The following is a 26441-nucleotide window of genomic DNA, read 5'->3' as shown; positions in this document are numbered from 1 at the left end:
GAGAAATGTTTTCTAAAATTAACGTATGTTTTCAGCTGAACCATGGAAGTTTAATTTCGAAGTAAAATTCTACCCACCGGATCCAGCTCAATTGCACGAAGATATCACGCGTTATCAATTATGCCTACAGATCAGAAACGATATTATTACAGGGCGTTTACTTTGTTCCTTTGTGACACACGCTCTCCTGGGCTCCTATCTCGTTCAATCAGAAGTTGGAGATTATGATCCTGAGGAACATGGAAGGACATATTTGAAAGATTTTAAATTTGCTCCTAACCAAACGCCCGAATTAATCGAGAAAGTAATGGATCTGCATAAAACGCATAAGTTAGTTTTGTTTTTACGCAAACGATTTTACTCTTTTGATTTTTATGATGAAGAAAAGAAAAATGTATCGATTGTTTAATCAAGTAACAACATCGATTTTTTTCGTCATCTTTTAGAGGCCAAACACCCGCCGAAGCAGAATTACATTATCTCGAAAATGCGAAAAAATTAGCTATGTATGGCGTAGATCTTCACCCCGCGAAAGACTCGGAAGGCGTTGATATAATGTTAGGTGTATGCGCTTCGGGCCTTCTTGTTTATAGGGACCGTTTAAGAATTAATAGGTTTGCCTGGCCAAAGATATTGAAAATATCTTACAAGAGGCATAATTTCTACATTAAAATCAGACCCGGCGATTTCGAACAGTTTGAATCTACAATCGGATTCAAATTAGCGAATCACAGAGCAGCGAAAAAGTTATGGAAAGTGTGCGTTGAGCATCATACTTTCTTCAGGTAAATAATAATTATAATTCGTAACTTTTTTTTTATTTGCGATACATCTTAATAAAATGCGCGCGCGTGCGAAATTCTTTTTTTACAGACTTATGAGTCCGGAGCCTGTAAAGAAAGTGGGATTAATTCCGCATCTAGGGTCTCGTTTTCGATATTCTGGAAGAACTCACTATGAAACGAAAAAGACTCCTATCGATAGGCAACCTCCACAATTTGAGAGATCTTTGAGTGGCCGACGACTCACATCCAGAAGCATGGATGGTAAATAAGATTTTTTGTCATTTGTGAATGATATTCTAAAATATGAATGTGTGACATAATAATGTTGGTTTAGTGGAGATTTAAATTGCTACGATTAATAACATCATACATTTATTCAGAACTATGTCTGATTTGAAAATTTTTCATTAGGACACAGCAAGCTTGCGCAAGCATGAGTTTTATTGTTAGAATGGTTTTTTTTATCGACTTATTGTAAACACTATTTCACTCTCTGCAAAAGATTTTTAAAATATCCGCTATAAACCACAAGTGCCTTTTTATAATTACATTTTTAAATCTGTGTTATACTAAGATGTGAAGTAGTGTGACTGCCTTGTACAGCATTAGGTGGGCCTAAACCAGTTGAAACATACGGTTCCGAACCAAGCAAACGGCATACTATGAGCTACGAGCCTGAAATGCTTCCTGATGATATAGAACATATAGACCGACGGCCTAGTCCAATCAAGAAGCAAAAAGAGAAGGTAATAACGTTCATGCGTTTGTTAGACACCATTTCTTTTGTATTTAAAATAACCTGCTAGAATGTTAGAGTATGCATGAATTCTCGTCATGCGAACGTGAAACCGATTTTTGACTGACAGCAAAATTTATGAACGATGTATGTCATAACTTTTAACTCCCGTCTGCGGTCTACGCTTTCAAACTAATCTTTTAATTACAAAAAAAATACAATGATGATTTATGATGAAGATTTGCGCGATATAATATAATTTTCGCGACGAATTAAAAATGCAATAAAATATATGCATATAACATTTTTGCAAAAATTTCTATCAGAGAAGTCGCGGAACACCAATTGGCTCACGTTCTCCATCAATGCGTGGGTGAGTCAGTAGAGTAAATTTATACTTTTCACAAGTTTATAATGTTAATTAATCTTGTATTGATAAATCTGTATCGATTTGCGCAATATATTTATTGACTTACCTACGCAATAAATTTCAACGCACACTGTACACAGATTCGGATCCAATGTTGCAACAAAAGCATGGCAATTTATATTATACAACACATATAGAGTTATTACATCACGTATTTTTGACATATAAAAAAATAAAATTGGATTCGATACATTAGTAAAAATTTCATAGAGATACGCCAGGAAGTCCCCAAGTTAAAAAAAAATTTTTTTTTCTTTGGAGTGTCGATGTCCCTATTATTAACTGACACATAACTAACACCGATAGCTCACACGAAAAACAAGTGCCGGAACAACATCAGCTAGCAGTACCAGTAGCCTGGAAGGGGAATATGACGCAGATCGTGGGAGAAAGGTATAGAATTTTATCTGGAGCACTTCTGCCTTAATTAATTCTATATATTTTTCAATGCTGTTTTTTGTATGTGACCACTTGGTGTTTTGTTTCTTCCAATGCATGTTGCTACATTTTTTTTCTTAATTATATTTCTTGTAAAACTTATACGGCCATCGCCTCAATGTGGGATGTTAGTTACCTATTTAAGCATTGAGCAATATTAGCAATGTGAGCATGTGGATAATAAGACTCTTAGAGAATTTTTTTTTTTTTTATTATTGTAAGTCGAGAATTTCAATGAGACTTAGGCATAAATATGAAACTAGTTTATGGCGACTGATTGTTATTATATTTAATAAGAATACCGTTTAAATGTGTAGCATTATAAATTGTGTTAGATTAAGCAAAAGTTTAGTGTTATATTATTAACAAAAACAGATTTAACACAATAAATAATGATAATTATAACATACATATTTTGAGAGCGCAGACCGTAATCCATAAAGCATGCATTGTATCTTGAAACATGGTAGTTTTCGTGTTTTTAGTATTATTTTAGCAGTGTAGCAGCTTTATGCTTGTTGCATGAAGCGACGTGTGATTGGGTAAATTTACTTGTAGAAACCGGTCGGAGGAATCGCTGTCCTACCGCCCGGTGGTCTATCAAAGAAGAAGAAGGATAAACAGAACGAAAACGAAAAGGAAAATCACAATGATCTGAATAATACTGATCTGATTAATGACAATGCTCATCTTGACAATATTGATGATAAATCACTGTCTAAAAAAGAATTAAAAAAGAAGGATAAAGAAACCCCTGAAAAAATGGATAAGGAAAAGAAGGAAAAAATTAAGGTAAGCTTTATATTGTGTCGTACGCGCGCGTGTTGCTGCTTTTTATGATCTTACATAAAGTATATGTATGGTTTAGAAAAAATTATTTTAAGTATCTTTTCATAAATAACATTTATGATTACCATTATTTTAAAATATTATAATTCCATAAGTATTTTGTTAGATTTCAATAATGATGTTAAAAGAATGTTTCATTGAATGTGTAGTTATTTTTCCATTGATTACGTACATACGCATAGTTCAAGTTTGCACGAATATTAGTTTATATTTTTGCAGACATAATAAAGTTACATTAATACGTAGACATTCTTAGTTTCATTTAAATGTGACAAAAGTATGGTATATATATTACATATATTACATATATAGCATGTATTTTGTACTGCATGTATTTTATGTATTATCCAAGAGTCCTGTTGGCGGTTTCCTGTTTATCAAGAAGGACAAGGATAAGAAACAGAAAAAGAACAAAGAACTCGATGAATCCACGGACAAAAGTGATGTTGAATCAAACCTTTCTACATTGGAAAAACAGGGAAAAGAAGTTGATAAAAAAGCAGATAAAATCCAAGATCCTACAAAATCTCCTCAACTTCCTGGTTATACGAAGCCTTACGATTACGAAGAAACGGAAGCTTCGCCTACAAGAAAGCCATTTACTCCACATGGTTTTACGTACGAAGACCGACCCGCATCGCCAGGTGTACAGGATCAACAATCGCCTACTTCAGCTAGTCGGAAGGCTACGGGATTAGCATTTAACTATGCTCCGGGAGAAGAAAAGAAAGTAGCGGAATCTGTGGAAAAGAGAAAAACGAAAGAAGCGGACAAACAAGCACCAGGATTGAAAACACCAGGGCTCAATTATGTGGAGTCTGCTGCCCTTAAAGAACAGCAAAAGAATGCTGCGAAAGCAGGCATTGAAAAGAACGACGAAACAACGGCTTTTATTGATAGTGAACGTCAACATGGAGATACTATCGGTCAATCTGTAGTAATCCCACCAGCACCAGTGGAATCCAAACCAGATTATCACATTCTGCCTCTTCCCGATGGTTCGAGAATCATCGGAGGTGTGATTTATACCAAAGAAGGTAAACCACTAGATCAGAGCCACCTCGGACCAGACGGTAGCAAAATAATTGATGGTAAGATTTGTGGAAAAGACAGTAAACTGCTGAAGAAGGCAGACTTCGGACCACATGGAATTCATGTTAGCAATGGCATAATTACCGGGAAAGATAACAAACCTTTCCATCAGGAAATATTGGGTACAGATAGAAATTCGATAAAGAATGGAATTATTTATTCTCCTAACGGTGAAGAGGTGAAACAGTCTTTTCTCGGGCCGGATCACGCAGTGGTCAAAGAGGGAAAGGTATCACTGAAGAACGGCAAACCGGTTCAACACTGTCAATTAGGTGCAGATGGAACGTACGTGAAAGAGGGTCTCATATTTACGTCGGGATCTAAACCTATGACTCAGGGATCGTACAATGCAGACGGAAAGTACATAGTTGCCGGTATAGTATGTAACGAAGAAGGCAAGCCTTTGAATCAAATCGCGATTATACCTGATGACACGTTCGTTTGCGACGGCTTAATACATGGACGAGACGGCAAACCGCATAATACAGGCAAGTTAGGTACTGAGGGCCATTACATCGCGGAGGGAAAGATTCATTCGAAAGACGGTAAACTGATCAAACACGAGTCTTTCAGTTCCGATGGGTCTGCCGTGAAAGACGGCGTAATTTACTCGAAAGATGGAAAATTTTTGACTCAAGGATCCTTGCTACCGACCGGTGCTCACTTGAAGGATGGCAAAGTAGTCGGCAAGGATGGCAAACCCATTAAGCACGCGTATTACAAATCCGACGGTAGCTTCGTGAAAGACGGTGTGATACATGGAAAGGATGGCAGACCTCTAAGTCAAATTCCATTAATAGCCGACGGTCATTTCATCAAAGATGGTTTAGTGCACAACAGAAACAACAAGCCATTATCTCAAGGTCTCTTTAAACCCGACGATCTTGTAATCAAAGAAGGTACATTACGCAACGCGGACGGTTCAGTATTGTCAAATGCTACTCTCGGCCCTGATGGATTTGTAGTGAAGGATGGTGCGATTCTAGGGAAAGATGGCAAACCAGTAAAACATGAATTATTCGGTTCGAACGGAAGCTATATAAAGAAAGGTATTATTCACGCGAAGAATGGAAAGCCGCTCAATCAAGATTCGTTTGTGCCCGAAGGTGCGGCTATTAAAGACGGCAAGATATATAGCAGAGATGGCAAATTACTAAAGTTCTCGTTCTTTAAACCGGACGGTAGTTACATCAAAGACGGTCTTATTTATGGTAGCGACAGTAAACCACTGAACTTAAACGCAGGTTTACCGGAAGACAGTTTTATCGTCAATGGTGTAATATTCGACTATTCGGGAAAGCCCTTGAGCAGAGATTCGTTTGGATCCGATGGTTCGTATGTCGCGGGCGGGTTGGTTTACGGTAAAGATGGCAGAACCGTGTTGCAAGGTGTGTTCGGTCCCGACGGCAACACCATTCGGAATGGCATTATCGTAGGTAGAGACGGCAAGCCCTTGACTCAAGATGATAAAGGCCCGGACAATATAGCGGTGAATAATGGAAAGATCGCGGATAACCAGGGAAATTCGAAAAATCTATCCTCGTTGGTACCCGACGGATGTTACATACAAGATGGAGTGGTCTATGACAAGAATGGACAATTGTTAAAACAAGGTGCGTTTAAGCCAGATGGATGTTACATTCGAGATGGCCTTATATACGGCTGGGGAGGCCAATTACTGAACGCGGGATCTGAATTACCTGGTGGCAGCTACATCGAGGAGGGTAGGATATACGGAAAGGATGGAAAACCCTTGAATCACGCCGCGTTTGGTACCGAAGGTAATTTCATCGAAAACGGTATTGTTTATGGAAAGGATAGAAAACCGCTCAGTCACGGCACGTTCGGCAACGACGGCAGTTCCATACAAAACGGTTTACTGTATGGACCGAACGGAAAGCCATTGAACAAAAGACAGACCATAATCACCGTTACATCCGTCCGTTATGGCTTAGTCTGCGGTGATGACGGGAAACCATTAAGATATGGCAATTTTGACAGCGAAGGCAGCGTAGTAAAAAACGGCAGGATTTACGATGACGCGGGAAGATACCTCAACCAAAACGCTTACGGCCAAGATGGTAATTTCATTAAAGATGGTTTGATTTATGGACGCAATGGGAAACCTCTCTCTCATGAAAATTTACCACCGGAAATCAGTTTCATCAAAAACGGCAAGGTTTACGATGCGAATGGTCAGCCACTAACGCAGGAGGCATTCGGGCCAGAAGGTCTGAAAGTTATACAAGGTGTCGTGGTAGATAAAACTGGAAAACCGGTGAAACAGGTGAGCTTCGATGCCGAAGGAAATGTCGTCAAGGATGGAATAATTTGCGCGCCTACTGGAAAACCACTCGATAAACATTTTACGACTATCACGATCACAATGGTACATAGAGGACTAGTATGTGACAAGGATGGAAAACCGGTCGCACGAGCACCATTCGGAACTGATGGTGGTTTCGTTAAAGACGGCAAGATTTACGACAAATTCGGAAAACCGTACAATCAGGAACTTTTCGACGAGGACGGATCGTACGTGAAAGACGGTGTGATATATGGAAACAACGGCCAGTTAGTGGACAGCAAGACGATTCTGAAGGATTTACAAGAGGCATCAAAATCCACTGCGACGAAATTAAAGAAACTTGCGGTTCCAGCTGTGATACCGACAATTGTGAAAACAACAACCAAGCAATCGGTGGTCAAGGATCAGGAAGGTGTGACACAGAATATTCAGGAAAAGATCGAGGATCTTACACCCGGTGGTACAGGCCAAGTTATGGTCTCTACTCACGTCAACAAGGTGATACATTTGGAAAGAATAAAAGACTAAATTAGACACGTTACGATTCAACCTTTTAATAGTCGAACATTTAACGTAACATCAGACATCATACTGAACAAACAAGACCTTGCATGCTTATAAATTATATTATAAATTATGATATGATTTTTTTTGTTAATCAATACAAAATGCTCTTTTTTATTTATTCAAATATATTGCATGAAATTGAGTGACAGATTTTTTTAGGATGATTATGCATAGTTGGAATTTTTTTAAAATTTTGCAATAAATGTTTAGTAAAGAAGTTACATATCGAGTACTCTTCTTGAAGAATTTGAATTGTTGAATAATTATATTTTTTTATATCTTATATAGAGGCAAACTCTCTCTTTCTCTCTTGCAAACAACTCTTTCTGTGTCGTCAAATATGATACAATGCATAGAGATCATATTTTATTCATTAATTCGCACTCTCGTTAAATTTTCTAATTACTATTTATATTAGTTATATGTATCTTGAGATCTTAGTTACATGGTAGTTGTATTTAGGCAGAGGCACCAGATGATGGTAGAACTCCGTACATGACAGCGACAGCTGTCACTACACGTACCGCTACGATGCATGAGGATCTTGAAAAAAATCAGAAGACAAGTCAGGTTTGTAATGAGCATTATTAGCGTCACTTCGCAGCATATTAATGCAGATTTATTTAAAGCCTGTGCTACGTACAATAAAAATATTTGTAATGTACTTATTCATACATTCCATATATTCTTTGTTCCTTTAATTTTGCCAAATTATTATTTGCTATAATTTATTTTTTACATTAGGTAGAGGAAAAAACTGTAGCACATACAACTGCGACTAGTGCTACGAGACAGGAACAACGTGTAGTAACACAAGAGGTTCGAACCACGAGTCATGTGCTTTCCGGCGAACAGGTAATGCCAATCGTAACTTTTTAATAAAAATACGCTTTAAATTAATAGGTGAAGCATGTAAGCGTTTTTGCAAATTGTTACGTGGATATTATTTGGATTTTGATCTAACTTATTTTACATTTAAATATATATCATTTCATGTAACTGTGCTGTATACATACGATCATTTCGCATATGTAGCACATATGCATAAAAGATCACTTCACATATACAAATATTAATATATTATGTAAAGATTTTTAGTTGAAAAAGTCATATTATCTTAACACTTCATTATATTATACATGCATAAATAATGCTTACAGCAAAATATCATTCATTATATCATTATTATTAAATGGATTAAAAATATAATTGTAATATTAATTTAACAATAATTCAGTTAGCCTCATTTATTCATATTCATGCGGAATTGTTTATTTTTTTATTTTTGTTTCTTGTAAATAATTTTGCCGGCTTGGTTAACACGTTGCATGGCGTAGCTGTTCTCACGAAGGCTAAGTACATCGAGTTCGAGCAGCGGAGATTCAGGTACACCGATTGATCTTGACGATGACCAACAAGCTTTCTACAATCAATATTATCAGGTAATCCATTGAGTAACGGTCGAAAATTTTCTTCTACTAAAACGGAGCGGAAGATAATGCATATTTAGAACAACGGGGAACAGGTATTCATACACGTAAAAAATTTTAGCATTTTGCCTTGTCAGCTAACCCAATCCGGTGCATTTGCATTAAGATATTTTTGCTGATATTCCATAATATTTAAAAGAAATGTATTTTATATTGTTTTGTGCGATGTGCAAAGATCCACATAGAAAACTATTTTGCAACTTTAGCGAATTATACGTAATTATCGGAGGTGTACATATATAATCGAAGAGGCAGATGTAATATCATAAATGTAAATATATCTCGGTAAATCGATTTGTGAGATTGATTCATCTTCTGGACTGTCTATTATTCTTATTTTTCTTATTAATTTTTAATATCGATTAATTTTATATCTTTCTTTGTTATTTTTATCTTTCATTGATGTTTAAAAGAGCTCTTAAGTAAAAGAATTGTGATTAAATCTTGATCCAGGGAGATCCAGCCGTGATCGCAACTGAGAAGCACGTTTATACAGGAGAACCGGATAGTAATGTGACGACGACAACAACGGTACCTGTAGTGGCAACTGAAACAAGAAAAGTAGCTCTCGAAAGTGAAGATGGTAACTACAGTGCCACAGGAGAGATAGTCAGTACACAAACTATATCCAGTAAAACCCGTACTGTTGAAACTATAACGGTTGGTACATTATATGCTAACCAAATCAATATTGTTTACAATAATTTTTTATTTAATATTTTTTTGTCTTACAGTATAAAACGGAGAAAGATGGTGTAGTTGAGACACGAGTGGAACAAAAGATAACAATACAATCGGATGGTGATCCGATTGATCACGATCGAGCTTTGGCAGAAGCGATACAAGAGGCCACTGCTATGAATCCGGATATGACAGTGGAAAAGATAGAAATACAGCAGCAAACGGCGCAGTAATTAGTAGAGGATTGTCCGTCATATATACATAAAAGGGGGCACTCTTGGTCTATAAATAACAAAAACGATTCGTAATCTTAGAGACTAGGAAAACAAATTGGTATTTACAGTATATGCTATATATTGAATGCATTGTTTAATGCGTCATAAAAAGAACCAGACTGAAATATGCTATAAAAATGTCGATAAGTCTTTAAATATTTTACGAAGTTATAAATGAAGCAAGGAATATTAAGCTTTATACTTTTTCTTTTAAGAGGGTCAAAGAGAGAAAATTTCTGATTACGGCTTGCCCAATGATTCGAGCTTAAACTCGATTGAAAATCGAGTTTGATAGTTGAAAGGAATGAAATATTAATGAAATCTTTTTAATAAAGAGAGAATGGTACCTCGTACTATAAACTACAGTGTTCACATTAAAATAACTAAGGTGTATTTATATACACGAGAACATAAATAAATATTATATAATGTATACATAGCTATGTATGTATGTAAACAAATGGATAAACTATTTATACATAGTTATGGCGATAATTATATATACATATATAGATATATAAAAGACGGGGTGCCCTGCAACTTAAAATTTTGATAATTGAGTATTTCATAACAATAAAAAGAGAAATAATTACAGTCATACAAAGTAACCAATACAATGCAACAATTATTTAAAATTTTGCAGTAAAATAATATCAGAATATTCCAAATTGAAATACTAATGTCGAAATATTTATATGTAATCAACCAAGTCTATTAAAAGTATATTCTCTTCGATTTATCGAAATCCTTTGTCCTCTAACGAAAGCTCGTTACTTTCTCTCTTTCATCTTTGAGTATAATATATTACGAGTTGTTAACAGTAAGTAAAAAAAAATAGTCTGATTCATAATATTCGTAATAAGCAAGTAAGCATAAAGAAGCAAGTAAGATATGTTGCAATGGGTTACAAATATATAACAGTTTTATCGATTCGTTAAAAAAATCTCCTCAAAGATGAATGGATAGAAAGTAAGATTAAGAGTAATAATTAAGCAAAATAGCTCCACACTACATATTATCTGTTGTAATGCTTAAATGCAATAAGATAAGCTTCTCGGCAAAAAGTATATGTATAGTTTGACTATCTGTGAAATTGATAATTGCTTTCCAAACGGTTATTACATAACATTGTGTGACAGAGTCAGAATATATGTTACATATTAATATATATACGTACATACATACATATATGTATATTGCTAATTGAAATATTTGAAATCGCCATAGTTCCGTATATCTAAAAAATGTTAATATGTTATGTTTTAGAAAGGATACAGAAATTCTGTTAGTAATAGTATTGTATAATTTTTCATGCTGCAGCTATATAATAATTATGAAAGATATTGACAGAAACTGTGTAGATTTCATTATATTTCAATTACTATAATGATTATTATACAAATAAGCTCATATATGTATGTATGTATGTATAAAACTTTATACCAAGAGCAAATGATGTGCATTGGTCAGCGTATATGTCTAAATTTAACTGTAGCTTATGTAATTATAAAATTACAATTTTACATGAACTTTTTATTAGTTTAGTGAGTTACGTTCATTACAATTCACATTGCGATTTGAATAAATAAAATCTAACACAAATTTCCACTGAAAAGAATGGTGCATTTTTTAATTTTGCAGCTTTGTATTTTGTATTACATTTTAGTTTGCGCAAATTATTTTAAATGAAAGATCAATATACGAATATATTGTACGTATTTTAACAGCAGGCTTGTTTATACCTTTGTTCTTTAATGTATTATTTTTTATTAATTATAAATAGTATTTAGATTCTATTTTTTTTATTTTATCTATTATTATAACATTACTATATAAATGCTTCGTTTAAATGAAAAATACGAATACACTTTATAACCGAGGGAAGGGTTCTTGTTTCTTACACATTTACATTTTTGTAAAAATGTAAATTATTAATATCTCTAAGAATTTGGAAGAAGTTTTGTTCTCATAGTTTATTCTTGCCTAATGCTTTGTTTTGTTATTACAGATTACGGAAAATATTTATTTTATATATATATAAAATGCTTGATTTTAGTATTTCTTTTTTTATTTAAGACATAGTCCACTCTCGACTATTTCTCTTTAGATTTTATTTAAAATAAAGTAACATTGTATCTTATTATAAGGAGCAAAGGATGACCACAGCCTATTTACGTAAGAAATTTCATAATACTGGTCGCTTTCTCTATACGTTATATATATATGATAAATGGCGAGTTGCCTGTGTGCCACGAAATATACATATATTGATTCATTACATCTCGTACTGTTTCATAATATAAGATCATATTTTTAGATACGCTCAAGACGATGCTATGATTTTATATAATTCCTAAATGATTGCTAGTGAAATGATTACCTGTATCATCTCCTCTACATATACACATATCGCGAAACAGGTGTCTCAAGATTCTGTGAATAACATTTTAATAGCATTTTAAAAGCTGCATATCATTTTTCGGTTTATTTCTTTTTCTTTATCGTATAAGCTAAAAGATGTTTATGTTTTATATTGTATCTAACATTCCATGCTTATAGTGACTAACATATATATATGTATGTCATATAAATATTTGTATTATTTTCGTTATTTATTCCTGTTTTTTAAGAGTATACTTTTATGTTAAGTCTGCTTGGAGAACACATGTATGTAATAGCAATATAATTCGAAGTCATTAAAATAGAAAAATAACCCAGATTTCTCTGATTTTCAGAGTACAGATATTGCTTTATTAATTTTATAAATTGATTTACTGCATTTACATGAATAAATAATCATATGAAATAAGCTTTACGAATAATGTACAGATCTTCAAGCAGCGTACAAATATAGTTGTGTAAGTTTGTAAGTTTATACTTTAACACTTTTGTTGTTCAGTTTATTGAAAATATACTGCATATTTAAAATATGTAATAATTACCCAGCTTATATAAAGATTAATTATATGTTTGTTGCATTTGAAATTCTTGTATCGCGTAACATTGCGAATTTACGCGAATTTATTTGATATTTACCTGCAACCTGCAACTATCATGATTTTATTTAATATGTACATTGCAGTGTTTTGAATTCTATTTATGAAAATATTCTTAAATAGTACATATGAAAGTAATGGAAATGTAGCCTTATTGATAGAAAGTTCTATAAAAATAATATTGTGATTCAAATCTTTGTCTTTATTGCATATAATGTGTTATTTTATTTTACATTATATCTAACTACATAAAAATTTTAGTTCTTTACAATCATAACTTATGTCCTGTAATAATGATTCAGAGTCTAGAGCAAGATGATTAAATACATTATATATATATAATAATAATTGTTTAAAGATTGATGAAAAACATTAAATAAGCGGTAATGCAATTGCTTTATTATTGACGTGAGAGCGCGATAAACGAGTCTCCTTGCTTTTATTTATGTTACCCCAAAACGGCCTCGGTGTTATATGATTATCCTTAGTACTTCTGATGCCAGATGCTAATATTACACGTAAAAATATTTTACTAATACATCAATGAGATATTAATAATCTTCTTTGCTCTTTTTTTTTACCTAATTTCCAAGGAGGAAACACTTGCAGCTGACTTCCTACCGAAAGAGATCCAGGGGTAATTGTTATAGACAAATGTGGTCCAGGATGCTGGAAAATTGCTCTTGAAATAGATCTTTTGAAGGCTGGTGGCAAGTTCAGAGAACCTACAATAAATTTTCTGTCTGTAATTGCCGTTCTTATCTAAACGGAAAAATCATTATTGGCATACTTGTTATATCATCTCCTAATGGGATTTTAGCTGCATTTTTTGTACGTCGATTGTGTTTCTCCATTTTAAATTTTTTCATAAAGTTTCGACAAATGTCGGTTACAATTTTTCCGTCGAGATTAGCTATATGTACGTAAAGTAAACTGATAATTGAGTGATAAATATGAATAATAAGTGGCAAAGAATGATTTACATGTTTTACTTTACCTAGCGAAACGCTATTAGCAATCAGATTTTCCTTATATCTGTAAGACCATGTAACAGGATTTCCTTGTAAAGATAAATCTTTTAAAGAAGGCAATGTACTTATTGTCGTAGTTACATCGTCCACATTATCGACGAGATTATTTTTTGCATCTAACGTGTGTAATTCTTGAAATCCTATTAGATTTCTCAAGGATGTCATTTTATTATCGGAAATATTAAGAACTTTTACACACATCTAAGAGAAAAAATTTAAACAAATCTCAACGATTAATCCGTATATGATGAAAGAGTCTTTGAGATTTAAATTATATGACACTTACAGATAAAGTAAAAGCGCTACGTGGCTCGAAGCATAACGATTCGCCGAGTGGTATCTTTTGATTCTCGACATGCAACTCTTGTAATTTCTTTGTATTTTGCAATCCTTCAACTACAATAATATTATTGTGTCCTAGATAAAGCTTTTGGAGATTCTGTAGAGATTCTAAATTTTCCATTTTCATTATAGCGTTATGCTGTAGATACAGATGTGTCAAATTACATGCAAAATGTAGATTCTTTATTTTCGATATATTATTATTCTGAAGATAGAGGACTTTTAAGCTTCTATAAATAGCGATGTTACCCTATGTAAAATGTGAAATTTTGTACACATTAAAAATGAATTACATATAATTTATTTATTAAATTGATATATATAACTTACAATACTGCTGATAAACATGTCATTCATATGTAAATGAGTCAACTTCCATAATTCATCTTTTTTTATCGTTTTACTGAGTGATTTACTAGTTAATATTTGAGAACATTTCCTTTCGACGATATCTGTTGTCAATTTCACCATGATTGCAAGATAAATATGAAAAGACCGTGAATATGAACGCGCAACAAGCGGTCTGTAAAGATGGTCGCAGGGTTTCATTGATCAAACGCAGAACGTGACGACGACGATACGAAATATCAGGTAAATTGAGTTTTGCTCTGTAGCTTCATGTCCAAAGCGAGATATAGTATAAAAAAGAAGTTTATTTCTTATATATTATAATATAATGTCACAATTCAATCAAATAATAGTAAAACTCAATCAAATATAATAAAATTTATCTTCGAGCTGATCTGATACAGAGAAAAGATTTTTCCTCGATTTGACCTTTACAGTATAGATTTTTGTACCATGGCGAGACTCTAAACAGAAAAATAATAATTTTAATTAATGTGGTTATAAAAACAAAATAACATATTTTTTCATTTAATTTAATTTTTATGATAGTATATGTTTTATATAAATACTAGTTTATTGCAACTTACATGCGGAACCGTGAGTACTCCTTTAGAAGATAAACGATTCAAATCCTCTACGAGTTCTTTGATTTGAGATTTTTTATTAATAGCCTAAAAAAATTAATATTACCTCTTCTCTCTATTTCTTTTTCTCTTGCATATAATATAAAAATTTAAAATACTTGATTATCTCTTAATTACCTCTAAAACAAACTTTTTTTCAGATTCATTTAAAAATGGTAGAAGTGCAGCAGCCAAGTGTGCCTGTTTACTTTGGAAACAATTTTTCACGATAGCGGTGAAGTCTAATTCATGTGCCACAGGACACGAATATAGCAGACAAATCGCCTCTATGCAATTATCAATTTTCTCCAGATTCGGATTTATGTCCATCTCGCCGAACGGTTCAGAGATAATCAATTGCCATCCCGTTTTGTAACCGTTACAATTCACAATGACACTTTTATTTCGTAATTGCAATAAAACTTTCTTTAAGTCGCTCACCTAAAAATACACGTTTAATAAGTTTTTGAGGTATAAGAGAATATCTCTGATGATTCACATAAAATCGATAACCATTCGCAATTTCGTCATCTGACTCAAAGTATCGTCCCAAAGTAGAACATCGTTGATTTCAAACTCAATACAAATCTGCGCTATAACAGAAAGAGCATAGGGCAAGTGACGCTGACTTTTCCATAATATCTGCACAAGCTCTCGTTTACAACATGTGTCAAACGTATCAACGCTGTAACATAATCCTAAAGATTCCAATTTGCCGGCGTACTGTAACGATTTCATATACTTTCTGAAATATTGAAGTGAGATCAACGTTTTAATATGCAAGATAAATTTATATTCTGGCGATAAAATAAACAATAATTTATTATAATTATTTATACCTAAAGGTACATATATCTTGCTTGGTCAATTCCTCTAACGTTGTAGTATCAACGACAGTCTGCAATATTCGAAATACTCGATATCGTACGTTACAACTATATTCAGTCTCGCCATGACGATTGCCGAAACCTATGTTTATAAGAAATTGTGCAAACAAATCCATATCTCCATATTCCAGCATATAACATATCCTACAATTAAGTATATTTCACAATCAATTGTTGATTTAGAAATTGACGATATAAAAAAAATGGTGTACCAGCAATATTACCTAAGTAAATTATCTTCATAGTTGGTATTCTGATCAGACTCTTTCGTCGCTAGAAACGTCTCTGTAAAGCTTTGAGACAATTCGGTATACCTGGCATTAGATTGTAGCCATTCTTCCAATAAATCCATACGCAATTTTATCGTATTCAACGAGAACAGTTTACCCAGCTCGTTAACAGCAGCGTTAATATCGGGTCTGTAGTTGGTTGCAGTTCGATATCGTAATGGTATGCTTTCTTCGTTATACAATTCATACACCAGCTTGCACGGATTTTCGATTAGAGCAAGATACTCATCTTTCTCCAATCCGTACGTACGTAGAATATGCTCGGACGTAAATCTCAAATATTTGGATTTAATTTTCTGAAAGTAAACGCCATAGAAGTCAATATATTTTTTACAACACAGACACGTACTTTACACAGAGATTACCGTACTTCTAACATTCCTTCTTCGAATTTAGTGGAATTCTGTGCCGCCAGCTGAGCATACTCGTAACATTCTTTCGCGGCAGCAACGCGATCAGCACCCGGAGGTGTATGATTTACGACATAGTACAATGCTGCAGTACCATAATAGAATCCATCTGAATCTGTCATCCGTTGTATACATTTCTTGATATCTTTGAGCAACGTGGTATTTTTCGGATAAAGCGACCATGCAGTATCTTTCGATGCGGTAGAATTATTTCCCCATACTTGTGTCACTTCACCTTTAATAGCTAATGTACATATGAGATGTGCCTCCAAATTAAGTACGGGTGCGATGTCAAGCCACTTGCCGTATGTTCTTAAATTCAACTCAGGTGCTAGTAACGAGAATTAATAAAATGTGAAATGAAGTTAACTAATCATCCAAGTGCTGGCCATAAATTTATTTCTGAAATATATTTACTAATGATTTTCCAAATATCGACTTTAAGCAAGAATGGAAGTCTCCATTGGGCTATCGGCGGCAACGTACTATGTCCAGGATTAAGCTGTATCCACTCATCGTGTTCCATTGGTGTAGGAAGCCTATCATGATTGATAGTATGATTATTAAATTCAAAATTAATATATGCGAAATTATAATTTACCCGCTCCGAGTGTAATTTTGCAAGAAGCAAAGATAATTTCTCTTTTCCATATTTTTGTCTCCTATGAGATCCATTAGGATAATGAACACTTCATAGTGGTAAAATGTGATCTGGAAATTTAAATGTAAAATTCACATTATAAGAAACTATACTATCCAACATTTTTATATATAGCTTACGTGTTCCCATAACGTAAAGATACATCGCTTCAACATGGATTTATCTTCCATTTGTGCAACAACTGCATTACATTTCTTTCTTAATTCATCGATTTCATCTTTACAGATAAGTAACTCTATAATATATTACTCAATTATTAAATTGGTATTCATCAATATCATACGAAAATGATCTACGTATAAAAATATGTAAATATCCAAATATTAAATTAATTGTCACAAAAATACATATTATTTCCTTATATCATTTACCTTTATTTGCGCTTGTTTTCGAAACGGTTATCGTTGGATTCCACGTTTTTAGTAATATTTGTAAATAATTCAAAAGGCAATCATTGAAATTAAATCCAAAGCTACAACAATAATCTTTTAATAAAGGAATCACGTTCTCTTTATTACTGTTTATGATCTGCTGTAAAATTTTTCTTTTGCTCGAAGCACTATTTGTTAAAACTTCTGTAAATGTATTAAAAATATATACATTAACACATATGTATAACAAGATTTGCGTTTAATATAAAAATAGACTCGATGATAATGCATGAGCGTACCTTTAAAAGTTATTGAATAACGTGACAGTCGTTGTGCCCAAATATGCAATAGCTTGTAACTCTCAAACGTTTGTATCAATGATCGATTTTGCCCCAAGCGCGAATATTCATATCCCAAAGTTGAGATTGTACAATGCCGAATATGGTCGGCCTGAAATCTACAAATATAAATCTTTATACATTATTATCGAAAATTAATTATCGAAAAATAGATTTATTTTCTTACGATGTAGAAACTGTGGAAAGCCAACTGCACGCCTCTTGTTCTGATAACATAAAGAGAACCGATAGCCCTAATTGCAGATCGAATGATCGTCCGGTGCATAACTTTCTCAATAAATTCATCAAAAGCTGTGATAATATAAATTTCATTTCCGTTAATATCTTTTCGTTTCTTACAGACGTGCTAAGATACATGAAATAAAACGTTTTGAAAATTTGCAGTAAAGAATAATCGTTGTGTTGAGGTTGCATCTTTCTCATATTTTCCAGGAAACCAGTTAGCCATTGATCCATTTGGTCCTACATATAAACAAACTATACTGATATATCACAAACTATTTTTTACAAATGAGATTATATGCATATATATGTATAAAACTTACAATACATACATCGTACTTTATGATTTCATTACTGTCGATTTGATTTGAATGATATAAGTGCAGAGACATTGCGCCTTTAAACAGAGACAACAATTTTTCATCCAAAGATATTGCTTGATCTTTATAAATTGTATACAATTTCCAATTAGATTGCGTTACAAGTCTCTGTTTTACATCAAAACAATCTTGGGTAGAAAAACTTGGGCATGCACTGATACAAGTGTAAAGCATTAATGCAGATTGTAAATCACCTGAAATATTAGTTTGCGACATAATTATTACCATTTGAATCATTAATACAATTTGGATACGTACTGTCTTGACAAGTATTTAACATCGAAATACTTAAGTTTTTGACAACTTTTACAACGTTTGTGTCTACAGCAGCATGTTGTAGTATTGATAGGCACATCTTATGTATATTTTTAAATTTTTCGGACACCATATTTAAATCTTTATCATCACTGTAAAAACACAGAAGAAATAAATAATGTTATACATATGGAAAAAAATGTAAGACTAAAATACGTAAAGTACTTACTCAATAAGTTGTTCTAATTCGTTTAAGTTTTTCATCTGCTCTAACATAGATAAAGTTGCATATGACTTTTCTAATCCTAGCAGTTTAGCAACTTTAATAACTGTCTTGTGCGTAATTGTCCAATCGTTCTCCTTCATATCTATTAAATGATCATATGTAAATTGTATTTTTAACAAGTATATGTATATTGCATCTAGTTACAAAAATTAAATTAAAATTTTTACTTGAAAATTTTGAGATATAGTTTTGCAACACAAGTAACTTTTGCGTGTGATAATCTTTCAAAGAAATATTAATCTTATAATATTTCTTCAGTGCATACAATGACCTTAAATCTTTTATCATTTTGATAATATTGTTGCAACGATAGGGACAAACACTTGACTGTGTTAATAAGTTATATATTTTAAACTCTAAGCAACCCAATATTTCCATATGATAGACCAAAGACGTTGCATTCTAAAAGTAAATATTAAATATAATTATATCTTTATATATATTATAATTTATAGATAAAAATAATTTTCAATGAATGATTGTATCAAAGGTCAATTTTTAATTTACCTGAAAAGAGAAAGCTGCGACAATATAATTAATAATTCCTTCATAACAATATAAAGCGCTAGCAACATCATTTTCTAAATGATGTATTATATCCATTGCTTTTTCGAAATTCCTAAAACAATATTTGCAATAGATTAAATAAATAAGTACTTTATATTCGTACAACTTTTTTCCTTATGCAAACTAGAATAATACATTTTTTACGACATACTTTTCATTTAATCGTACGTTTAAACATCGACAAAATGCATCTTGTCTTAATTGCTGATCGTTTCTAGTTAGCACATCTATATCGTTAATCATAGAATCGCAATTTTCTTTTATTATACGCGATATTAATTTCTAAAATATAAATAATTTTGTAATGTAACAACATACATAGAGATATAATGCTCATAAAAGATATAATGCTACAATTTATACCGACATTATTCACACCAATTGTTGCATATCCATATTTCATTAAAATGAGCTTTATTGGAACGTAATCGCACTCAATTTTAATTTTAAAAGATAAACTGTGGTCGTAATTAATGCCTGTTTCTGCTAGAGTAGCTATAGTTGAACTCCAGGGCACCGGTGCTTTTCTTAAAACTATCAAAGTTTGCTCCAGTCGTTTCTTATAAATATGTAACATAAAACGTTGCGTTAAATAAATAAAAAGATATTTTATAAATTATAATGTCGCAAATAATATGTCTCTAATATTCACCTCCATATTGTGTATAAGGCCTATTAAAATAGTAACTCTTTTCTCCCATGCGGCTTCTTCGTTAAACCACCAACTGTACGAATTTTTTATAATTTTCTAAAAATATAAAATATTTATCAGAAAAAACTTTTACATTATAAGCAACATGTCTTTGTATGTAAAACCAGATAATGAGAATATTATACGAACCTGGATATATGTACAGAGAACAGTATCGTTTTGTAAATTATTGTTAAATATGTATTGTTTTAGGAATGTGTTCGCAAAATTCGATATTTGGTCAATATGTATTTTATCCAACAACATGTAAATTGCTTCTACAGGTGAGTCAATGTATATATCAAGAGGTACCCTCAATCTATTGGATAATTTTAAAAAATTAATAATGTTAGTTTATGAGCTAATTTAAAATTACGATATTACTGACCTGTAAACAATCTTCAGTTGTTGAATGTCGGATAAAGCTTGAAACAGAACCATAAACTGTTTCAGTAGAGAATTCTGATATCTGTACTCTTGATGAAAATACACCGATTGATTATCTTCAAATTTAAGCAATTTTATAAACTTTTTAGCAAACTCTGTGCCAATTTCTGGCCATACTGTACGATGAGATATCTCAAGATATTTTAATTTTTTTAAACTCCAAGACATAATCTCATTTATTGTATCAGGTAATAAGGATAATAATGTTGGTATAAAATGAATAAGCCACGGCCATAAATATGATGGATCCACATCTTCAGGTAAAATTGTAAAAATGTTTCGTACAGTCTGCATAGATATATGTTGTACAAGATCAGGAAGATGTCTCGTCCAAATTAACGTAGCAGATTTTAGTTGACCCTATAGAAATATTAAATATCGTAAAGTACAATATTTTGACATAACAATTCTTGTAACTTCTCCCTTTTTTACATCTCGCAATATATGTATATAATAATCATATAATACCATGTTCAAACGAGTAGTACATTCTTCTAATAAATTTGCTTGTGAAAATCGTATCCATTCTTTCATAGTTGCGTCGTCATTCAATAATGTATCTACCTCGGTATCTTGGATCATTTGGAAAGTCTCAAGTCTATATAAAGCGTCGTTTATTACCGATAAACTGGTATTCAACGAATCATTTATATCTTTTATCTACAAAGAATATAAATGAAATATAAAAACACTGCAGAATGTATACCGATAAAGGGAAAAAATATAAAATACCTTAATATTTTGCGTTATTCTTTGCCGAGCATATGAATATATCCGTTTCATTTGTATATAATCAGAAATGAGAGCTTTACTACAACATTCAATCACATATTGCACATCTTGTATTTTATCTAGAATATTTATCAGTGTATCTACGTTAACTGAATTAGAAGCAGCTTTTGCCCAGGGACTGAGCTGTTCCACGAGCAATGCTGCTTTAGAACAATAAATGGGTTCCACTGAAAGATTTAATTTTTCTGCAAAAGCTTGAGCTGCATCAAAGTGTCTCTTCTTTAATAATCTCGCTAAACGTATTTCGGGAATACTTTCCAATATCGTTTTTATTCTAAACGTGTCGATAATACCAGTCTCAGTAGATATAATACCCTCTATATAAAATAGATTGTCAGAAGCGTGTAAAACATCCAATAAATAAGTATTGGTAGATACGTTGATTTCTAATTTCTGTTCAAAATCTAAAAGAAGAAATACAAAGTATCTCATGTTTAATTCACAAAAATCAAAATATTCACAAATAAAAATAACATATTTACCTGGATAAGAAATAACACGTAAAATATACGTAGCGTAATTGTCCTTAGAATGGGTTAAAAATAAAATTTCACAATGATCAGCATCATCATGATGTATTACACTGAAATCAAACACTGGCCCATCGTATATTTTCAATGTAAGAAATGTATTCAGACATATCATATTTAATATCTGATCTGTACGTAGACAAAGCATTTTACTAAAACAAAATATTTTTTATATATTATACAACTTAAAATAGAAACTGAAAAATACAAATTAATTACCTATATACTAGCGTAATTTAAAATTTTTCTTTACCTGTTGCCATGCAGCGACTTTATCTTTTTATATCCAAAAGAAAATACACTTTGAAAATTAATGTATTGTTCATTAGGCCAAGTAAATATCGAATTTGTTCCAACTATAGCTATCGATAGTTCTTCTGATGGCGCTTCTACTGTAGCATTAAGAAACTGTAACACACTCTTTATAAATTGATGTGGAAAGTAAAAAAAAAACATAATATTTTTGACATAACTTTGTCTTAAAAATGCAATCAATATATCCATAAAAGTATTAATAAATTCTTTTAAAAAATTCAAATTACCTTCAAAGGAGCAAATCCTTTAAACAGCTGAGAACATTGAATATCTGCAGTATATTCTGCAACCATAACTTTATCATCACTAGTAAATGCAATTTCTAAAGCTTTAGGATAAAATTTGCAGAATCTGAAATATTTATAGAAAATCATTTATTAATCATTATAAAATCAATGATAAAAAGTAGTAGAATATGTTAGGATATAAGTAAATATACCTGTAAATAGCTCCAGTATTTGTGACAAGAATTATGAATGTTTCTTCACTTTGCTCCTTCAAAAATATTTCTATCACATTACCCTCGTTATCAGGTATAGTTCTGTAATTAGAAATTATTTATGCAGACATCAAAATTATATTTTTAGTATATTTAAAATAGACAAAGATATTATTTTTCAGATAATATTTAGTTATTTATATAAAAAATTTCGAATATTTACTTGGTAAAAATTATTTTTCCATCCGATAAATGTAAACAGTATAAAATCCTGGTTGCGAGCACCACAAATAAAAAGAAACCGTCCTTGGAAACGGAGTAACTGGCTATCATGGAGGGAAAGCTAATATTACATAATATTTCATCGCACGTTTCATCTTTAAAGATTGTAATAGACTTGTCAATTGCTACACAAATCTTGGAATGTTGAATAGATGCTATAACATTCGGTTGTTGCTCCACCTTAAAGAAAAAAATATACAGTTGTTAATTTCAATGATGCATTATATTTTAATTTGTAATAACTATAATCACTTTGTAATTTATATAACGACTAATGAATCTAACAATAAGTCAATCAATGTCAAATTTAAAATACGTGCTTTAATAATACAAAATACCGACGCGTGCGCATTTCACGTGGATTTAAACATTATAAAAAAGCAATTATTGCAAATAAAATTACGTCAGGAACTACGTGTTTTTTTTAGTCATCCGTTTTTAGCGAAATGCCCTTGATTTTCTCATTTTCTCAGAAACATTAACAGAAAATGTCAAATTAGAACCGGCATGTGGCATAGTGGCAGATCGATAGATCGTGAATAAGGAACAGGGAATACCTTTTCAAACGATTGAATCGTCGCCACGGTGCATGCCTCGTACAGCGAACCGTTGTTTTCCGCGATTATCCGTGTCCCAAAATTAATAGTCTCATCATTGACATCGAAGCCCGACTGTATTCTACTCCACGAAGTCATTTTCAGGTTAGGAGCGTGGAGCGTACTGACCACGTGACATCGCACTCGATCGTTTGGGCGCCAAGCGTCAAGCGCCAAGAATGCACCTTACATTCCACGGATGGCGCTGCAGTTTTTATTATAAATTTGACGATTGGCAATCGGTCAAGTGCTTTTAGGGGCTGCGCACAATAAATGTATATAATTTCATCACAGAAACAGATTTCTTTTGAATTTCATGTGTTAATATTGAACTGTTTCCTATTCTCTGTTCCCTTGTTCCATTTTATTGTGCGCAGCCCCTTAGAATTAATATAATTTACTATGAGTAAGTCCGCGATTTTAAATTTTCCAATTCGCAATTCTTAATAAAGAATGTCAAAATTCTTGGAATTTTTAATATTTCAAATTTCAACCTTCTTGCTAATTATGTTCTCCTGATACTTTGTCAATTTTCGAAATTCTTTATTTCATATGAGATTAAAAAAGTCTTTCCGGTATATATAGTCATCAAGATTCGAGCTGGAAACTTTTTCTATAACCGATAAAATCAATTTACGATCTACTGGCGGTAGATCAATGGTTGTATTTACTGTCGGTAACATATGTTTTTAGTACATACATGAGCCATAAAGCTGGATGCACAATGAAAAACACAGGCAATAGATTTTTAACCTATCGAAAGCCGCGTACCAATTCTCTGTTCCTGTTGCCTGTACCTTTGTATTGTGCATCCAGCTTAAGGTGAGGTCAGTACTGTCAGTAGCAATCTATACACGTATGGTGACGCACGTGGTATTTCCTTTACATATTCATTAGGTATCGAAGAGGTTATCTGATTTTATTTGAATTACCGAAACCACTCATCTCAGAGAAATACGAATCTGAATACAGTTTATATATTTATATTTAACTGGATTCGTAGCAATTATGGGTGATGCCACTTTCCTCGAAGTTGATGACTCTATTAAGGCTAAAAATTTATTGTTATTCGTAAGTATATAGTAAAGATGTATTTTTTTTTATGTATACGAGCAATACTTGGAATGTTGACTGTTTCTGGCAGGATAAAGATAGGGATACTTTAAATCAGCAAATGGACGAGATGATGAAACAATTTGATTCGCCGCCATCTATTCTTGTGCAGCCTATTCCTGGTCTGTATCTGTACAACACATTTTGCACATTGCTTGTCATAGATAAGAGCTTGTTTACAATAATATAATATATGAATTGCAGGCATCTGCGTGAAAACCAGAACACTTAACAAAGAGAAAATTTTTGTCAACATATGCACGTCCGATAAAATTCCACCACCAGAAGATATATCTGATACTAAACTACTCGAGCTTCTAAATGATCAAGTACCTGCTTATACCATACCAATGAGTATTGGTTTTGAACGAATGGAAGCAGATAAATGTAAATAAAAACCTTTCAATTTTTTATTTATATTAGAACACCAATGCTATATGCACGTGTCAATTATAAAATTATGTTTTTCTTTACAGCTGGAACACCCAGTGCGACATACGATGTCATGCTAAATACAGCATATCTTAAAAAATGTCAAGAAAAGAAACATTTCATGGCGTTTACGACATTAGTTATACTGAGTGGAGTGGCGGATAAATTTAACAAAGAGATTGATACAGAAAATTATGTTATTCTTAAAAATCGTACGGTAAGCATATAAGAGATATAATGAGGATTTAACTGTTAAAACTTGTCAACGTTTACTCAATGTAGTCACACTTGTATGCTATTTCGTAGTTGAATTCATAATTGTGTATTATTCTAGGTAATGGGAAAACTTCAACAACATAGAGTAGAAAATCGTAAACCCAAAAAGCCACAGAGTCATAAGTCATTGATCGAGGAAATTTCGCGTTCTACGAAACCTGTCGACAGCAAGAACGCTAATCTACGAGATAGCGACACAGCAAAAATGGGTTATGTAATTTTAAGAAAACCAGCAAAAGGCCCAACTGAGCGTTTAATCGCTTTATTTGACATGTCAAAAAGCGTTAGTCACAAAGTTATTAAATGGAGTTATTCTAGAGTTGTTAAACACTAACAACATTCAGTCAGATAAGATAAATGTAACATGCATTATCACTTGCAGATTTCAGTCGAGGATATAGTAGTATTGATCAACTCTGATCGCATAAATGTCACGGATGAGAAAGCTTGTTGTTCGTACGACGTCTTAATTCCATATACGTACACGCTCAAACCAGATAACGCGAAAGCTTATCTAGATTACAATATTGGGGTGAGAATTTATATTTTATTCTCTTTTTTTTTCTTATATTAGATTATATATCTGTAACGTATATATTTTCTCATTTTCCAGGTGTTACGAATAGATATGTTAATAGAACAAAAATAAAATTAATATTAACAAATAATTTTACTTCTTTTATCTCCCACTTTAAAATAAATTTTTGTTAATTTCGTTTTTAGTTTGCGCATTTAAATCACGTTATTAAAGTGACTGAAACATGAATTCATTATACTTAAAGCTTTTAATGTGCATTTGTTAATAAAACAAATTTTTAAGACAAAAAATATTTTTTATATCAGGATAAA

The 26441-nt window shown here is 32.3% G+C and overlaps 4 protein-coding genes across 12 annotated transcripts; 2 read left to right on the top strand and 2 right to left on the bottom strand.

The window, feature by feature from the left end:
- The first annotated feature begins 40 nt into the window (after positions 1 to 40).
- Positions 41 to 11174, top strand: LOC112466422 (mesocentin-like). Of its 4 annotated transcripts, XM_025034496.1 has the most exons (12): positions 41 to 330; positions 447 to 785; positions 874 to 1046; positions 1389 to 1531; positions 2258 to 2344; positions 2948 to 3181; positions 3591 to 7136; positions 7668 to 7775; positions 7950 to 8060; positions 8543 to 8647; positions 9149 to 9355; positions 9430 to 11174. In XM_025034496.1, exons 1-12 carry the CDS (start codon positions 308 to 310, stop codon positions 9607 to 9609), a joined length of 5256 nt encoding a protein of 1751 aa, XP_024890264.1. In that variant the 5' UTR covers positions 41 to 307; the 3' UTR covers positions 9610 to 11174. The 4 variants fall into 4 exon arrangements, with proteins under 4 accessions (XP_024890264.1, XP_024890262.1, XP_024890263.1 ...); XM_025034494.1 differs by lacking the exon at positions 2258 to 2344 and having other exon boundaries at positions 205 to 330; XM_025034495.1 differs by lacking the exon at positions 8543 to 8647 and having other exon boundaries at positions 205 to 330.
- A 102-nt stretch (positions 11175 to 11276) lies between these two features.
- LOC112466423 (protein phosphatase 1 regulatory subunit 42-like) lies at positions 11277 to 14665 on the bottom strand. Of its 3 annotated transcripts, XM_025034499.1 has the most exons (6): positions 14351 to 14665; positions 13965 to 14270; positions 13645 to 13879; positions 13438 to 13560; positions 13229 to 13372; positions 13020 to 13153 (listed from the first exon to the last, which is right to left on the bottom strand). In XM_025034499.1, exons 1-6 carry the CDS (start codon positions 14567 to 14569, stop codon positions 13020 to 13022), a joined length of 1161 nt encoding a protein of 386 aa, XP_024890267.1. In that variant the 5' UTR covers positions 14570 to 14665. The 3 variants fall into 3 exon arrangements, with proteins under 3 accessions (XP_024890266.1, XP_024890268.1, XP_024890267.1); XM_025034498.1 differs by having other exon boundaries at positions 11277 to 13153; positions 13438 to 13879; XM_025034500.1 differs by lacking the exon at positions 13438 to 13560 and having other exon boundaries at positions 11277 to 13153.
- Positions 14666 to 14694: 29 nt separating this feature from the next.
- LOC112466421 (kinetochore-associated protein 1) lies at positions 14695 to 23919 on the bottom strand. Of its 3 annotated transcripts, none has more exons than XM_025034491.1 (31): positions 23733 to 23919; positions 23117 to 23355; positions 22894 to 22995; positions 22682 to 22805; positions 22393 to 22559; positions 22092 to 22291; positions 21550 to 22013; positions 21286 to 21477; positions 20759 to 21177; positions 20521 to 20689; positions 20332 to 20427; positions 20047 to 20238; positions 19831 to 19961; positions 19620 to 19731; positions 19280 to 19514; positions 19056 to 19194; positions 18830 to 18978; positions 18515 to 18765; positions 18136 to 18431; positions 17910 to 18067; positions 17611 to 17814; positions 17359 to 17474; positions 17180 to 17289; positions 16996 to 17117; positions 16539 to 16909; positions 16103 to 16464; positions 15831 to 16022; positions 15505 to 15736; positions 15130 to 15432; positions 14956 to 15039; positions 14695 to 14832 (listed from the first exon to the last, which is right to left on the bottom strand). In XM_025034491.1, the coding sequence occupies exons 1-31, from the start codon at positions 23868 to 23870 to the stop codon at positions 14800 to 14802; spliced, it is 6102 nt and encodes a 2033-aa protein (XP_024890259.1). In that variant the 5' UTR covers positions 23871 to 23919; the 3' UTR covers positions 14695 to 14799. The 3 variants fall into 3 exon arrangements, with proteins under 3 accessions (XP_024890259.1, XP_024890260.1, XP_024890261.1); XM_025034492.1 differs by having other exon boundaries at positions 18524 to 18765; XM_025034493.1 differs by having other exon boundaries at positions 14696 to 14832; positions 22393 to 22547.
- Positions 23920 to 24611: 692 nt separating this feature from the next.
- On the top strand, positions 24612 to 26257 carry LOC112466420 (PIH1 domain-containing protein 1-like). Of its 2 annotated transcripts, XM_025034490.1 has the most exons (7): positions 24612 to 24842; positions 24916 to 25006; positions 25089 to 25271; positions 25361 to 25533; positions 25651 to 25875; positions 25975 to 26124; positions 26206 to 26257. In XM_025034490.1, the coding sequence occupies exons 1-7, from the start codon at positions 24780 to 24782 to the stop codon at positions 26239 to 26241; spliced, it is 921 nt and encodes a 306-aa protein (XP_024890258.1). In that variant the 5' UTR covers positions 24612 to 24779; the 3' UTR covers positions 26242 to 26257. The 2 variants fall into 2 exon arrangements, with proteins under 2 accessions (XP_024890258.1, XP_024890257.1); XM_025034489.1 differs by lacking the exon at positions 26206 to 26257 and having other exon boundaries at positions 24648 to 24842; positions 25975 to 26199.
- The last annotated feature ends 184 nt before the right edge of the window (positions 26258 to 26441 follow it).

The sequence above is a fragment of the Temnothorax curvispinosus genome, unplaced genomic scaffold, assembly GCF_003070985.1.
Source record: "Temnothorax curvispinosus isolate PA1 unplaced genomic scaffold, ASM307098v1 QBEX01016178.1, whole genome shotgun sequence".
In the NCBI taxonomy this organism is placed as follows: Eukaryota; Metazoa; Arthropoda; class Insecta; order Hymenoptera; family Formicidae; genus Temnothorax; species Temnothorax curvispinosus.
This window is presented reverse-complemented; position numbering and strand designations above follow the sequence as displayed.

Bases quoted from the DNA above. Each gene is read 5' to 3' on its own strand.
- LOC112466422 (XM_025034496.1), top strand. From the start codon at position 308: ATGGATCTGCATAAAACGCATAA. The intron at 331-446 runs GTTAGTTTTGTT...GTCATCTTTTAG, and splicing joins GATCTGCATAAAACGCATAA to AGGCCAAACACCCGCCGAAG. The intron at 9,356-9,429 runs GTTGGTACATTA...TTTGTCTTACAG, and splicing joins GTACTGTTGAAACTATAACG to TATAAAACGGAGAAAGATGG.
- LOC112466423 (XM_025034498.1), bottom strand. From the start codon at position 14,569: ATGAAACCCTGCGACCATCTTTACAGACCGCTTGTTGCGCGTTCATAT. The intron at 13,880-13,964 runs GTAAGTGTCATA...TTTTTCTCTTAG, and splicing joins GTAGCGCTTTTACTTTATCT to ATGTGTGTAAAAGTTCTTAA. The intron at 13,154-13,228 runs GTAAAAAAAAAG...GTGTAATATTAG, and splicing joins GTTTCCTCCTTGGAAATTAG to CATCTGGCATCAGAAGTACT.
- LOC112466421 (XM_025034491.1), bottom strand. From the start codon at position 23,870: ATGACTTCGTGGAGTAGAATACAGTCGGGCTTCGATGTCAATGATGAG. The intron at 16,465-16,538 runs GTACGGTAATCT...GTTTACTTTCAG, and splicing joins TCGAAGAAGGAATGTTAGAA to AAAATTAAATCCAAATATTT. The intron at 15,040-15,129 runs GTAATTAAGAGA...TAATTTTTTTAG, and splicing joins AAAAAAAGTTTGTTTTAGAG to GCTATTAATAAAAAATCTCA.
- LOC112466420 (XM_025034489.1), top strand. From the start codon at position 24,780: ATGGGTGATGCCACTTTCCTCGAAGTTGATGACTCTATTAAGGCTAAA. The intron at 25,007-25,088 runs GTCTGTATCTGT...TATGAATTGCAG, and splicing joins TCTTGTGCAGCCTATTCCTG to GCATCTGCGTGAAAACCAGA. The intron at 25,272-25,360 runs GTAAATAAAAAC...TTTTCTTTACAG, and splicing joins ACGAATGGAAGCAGATAAAT to CTGGAACACCCAGTGCGACA.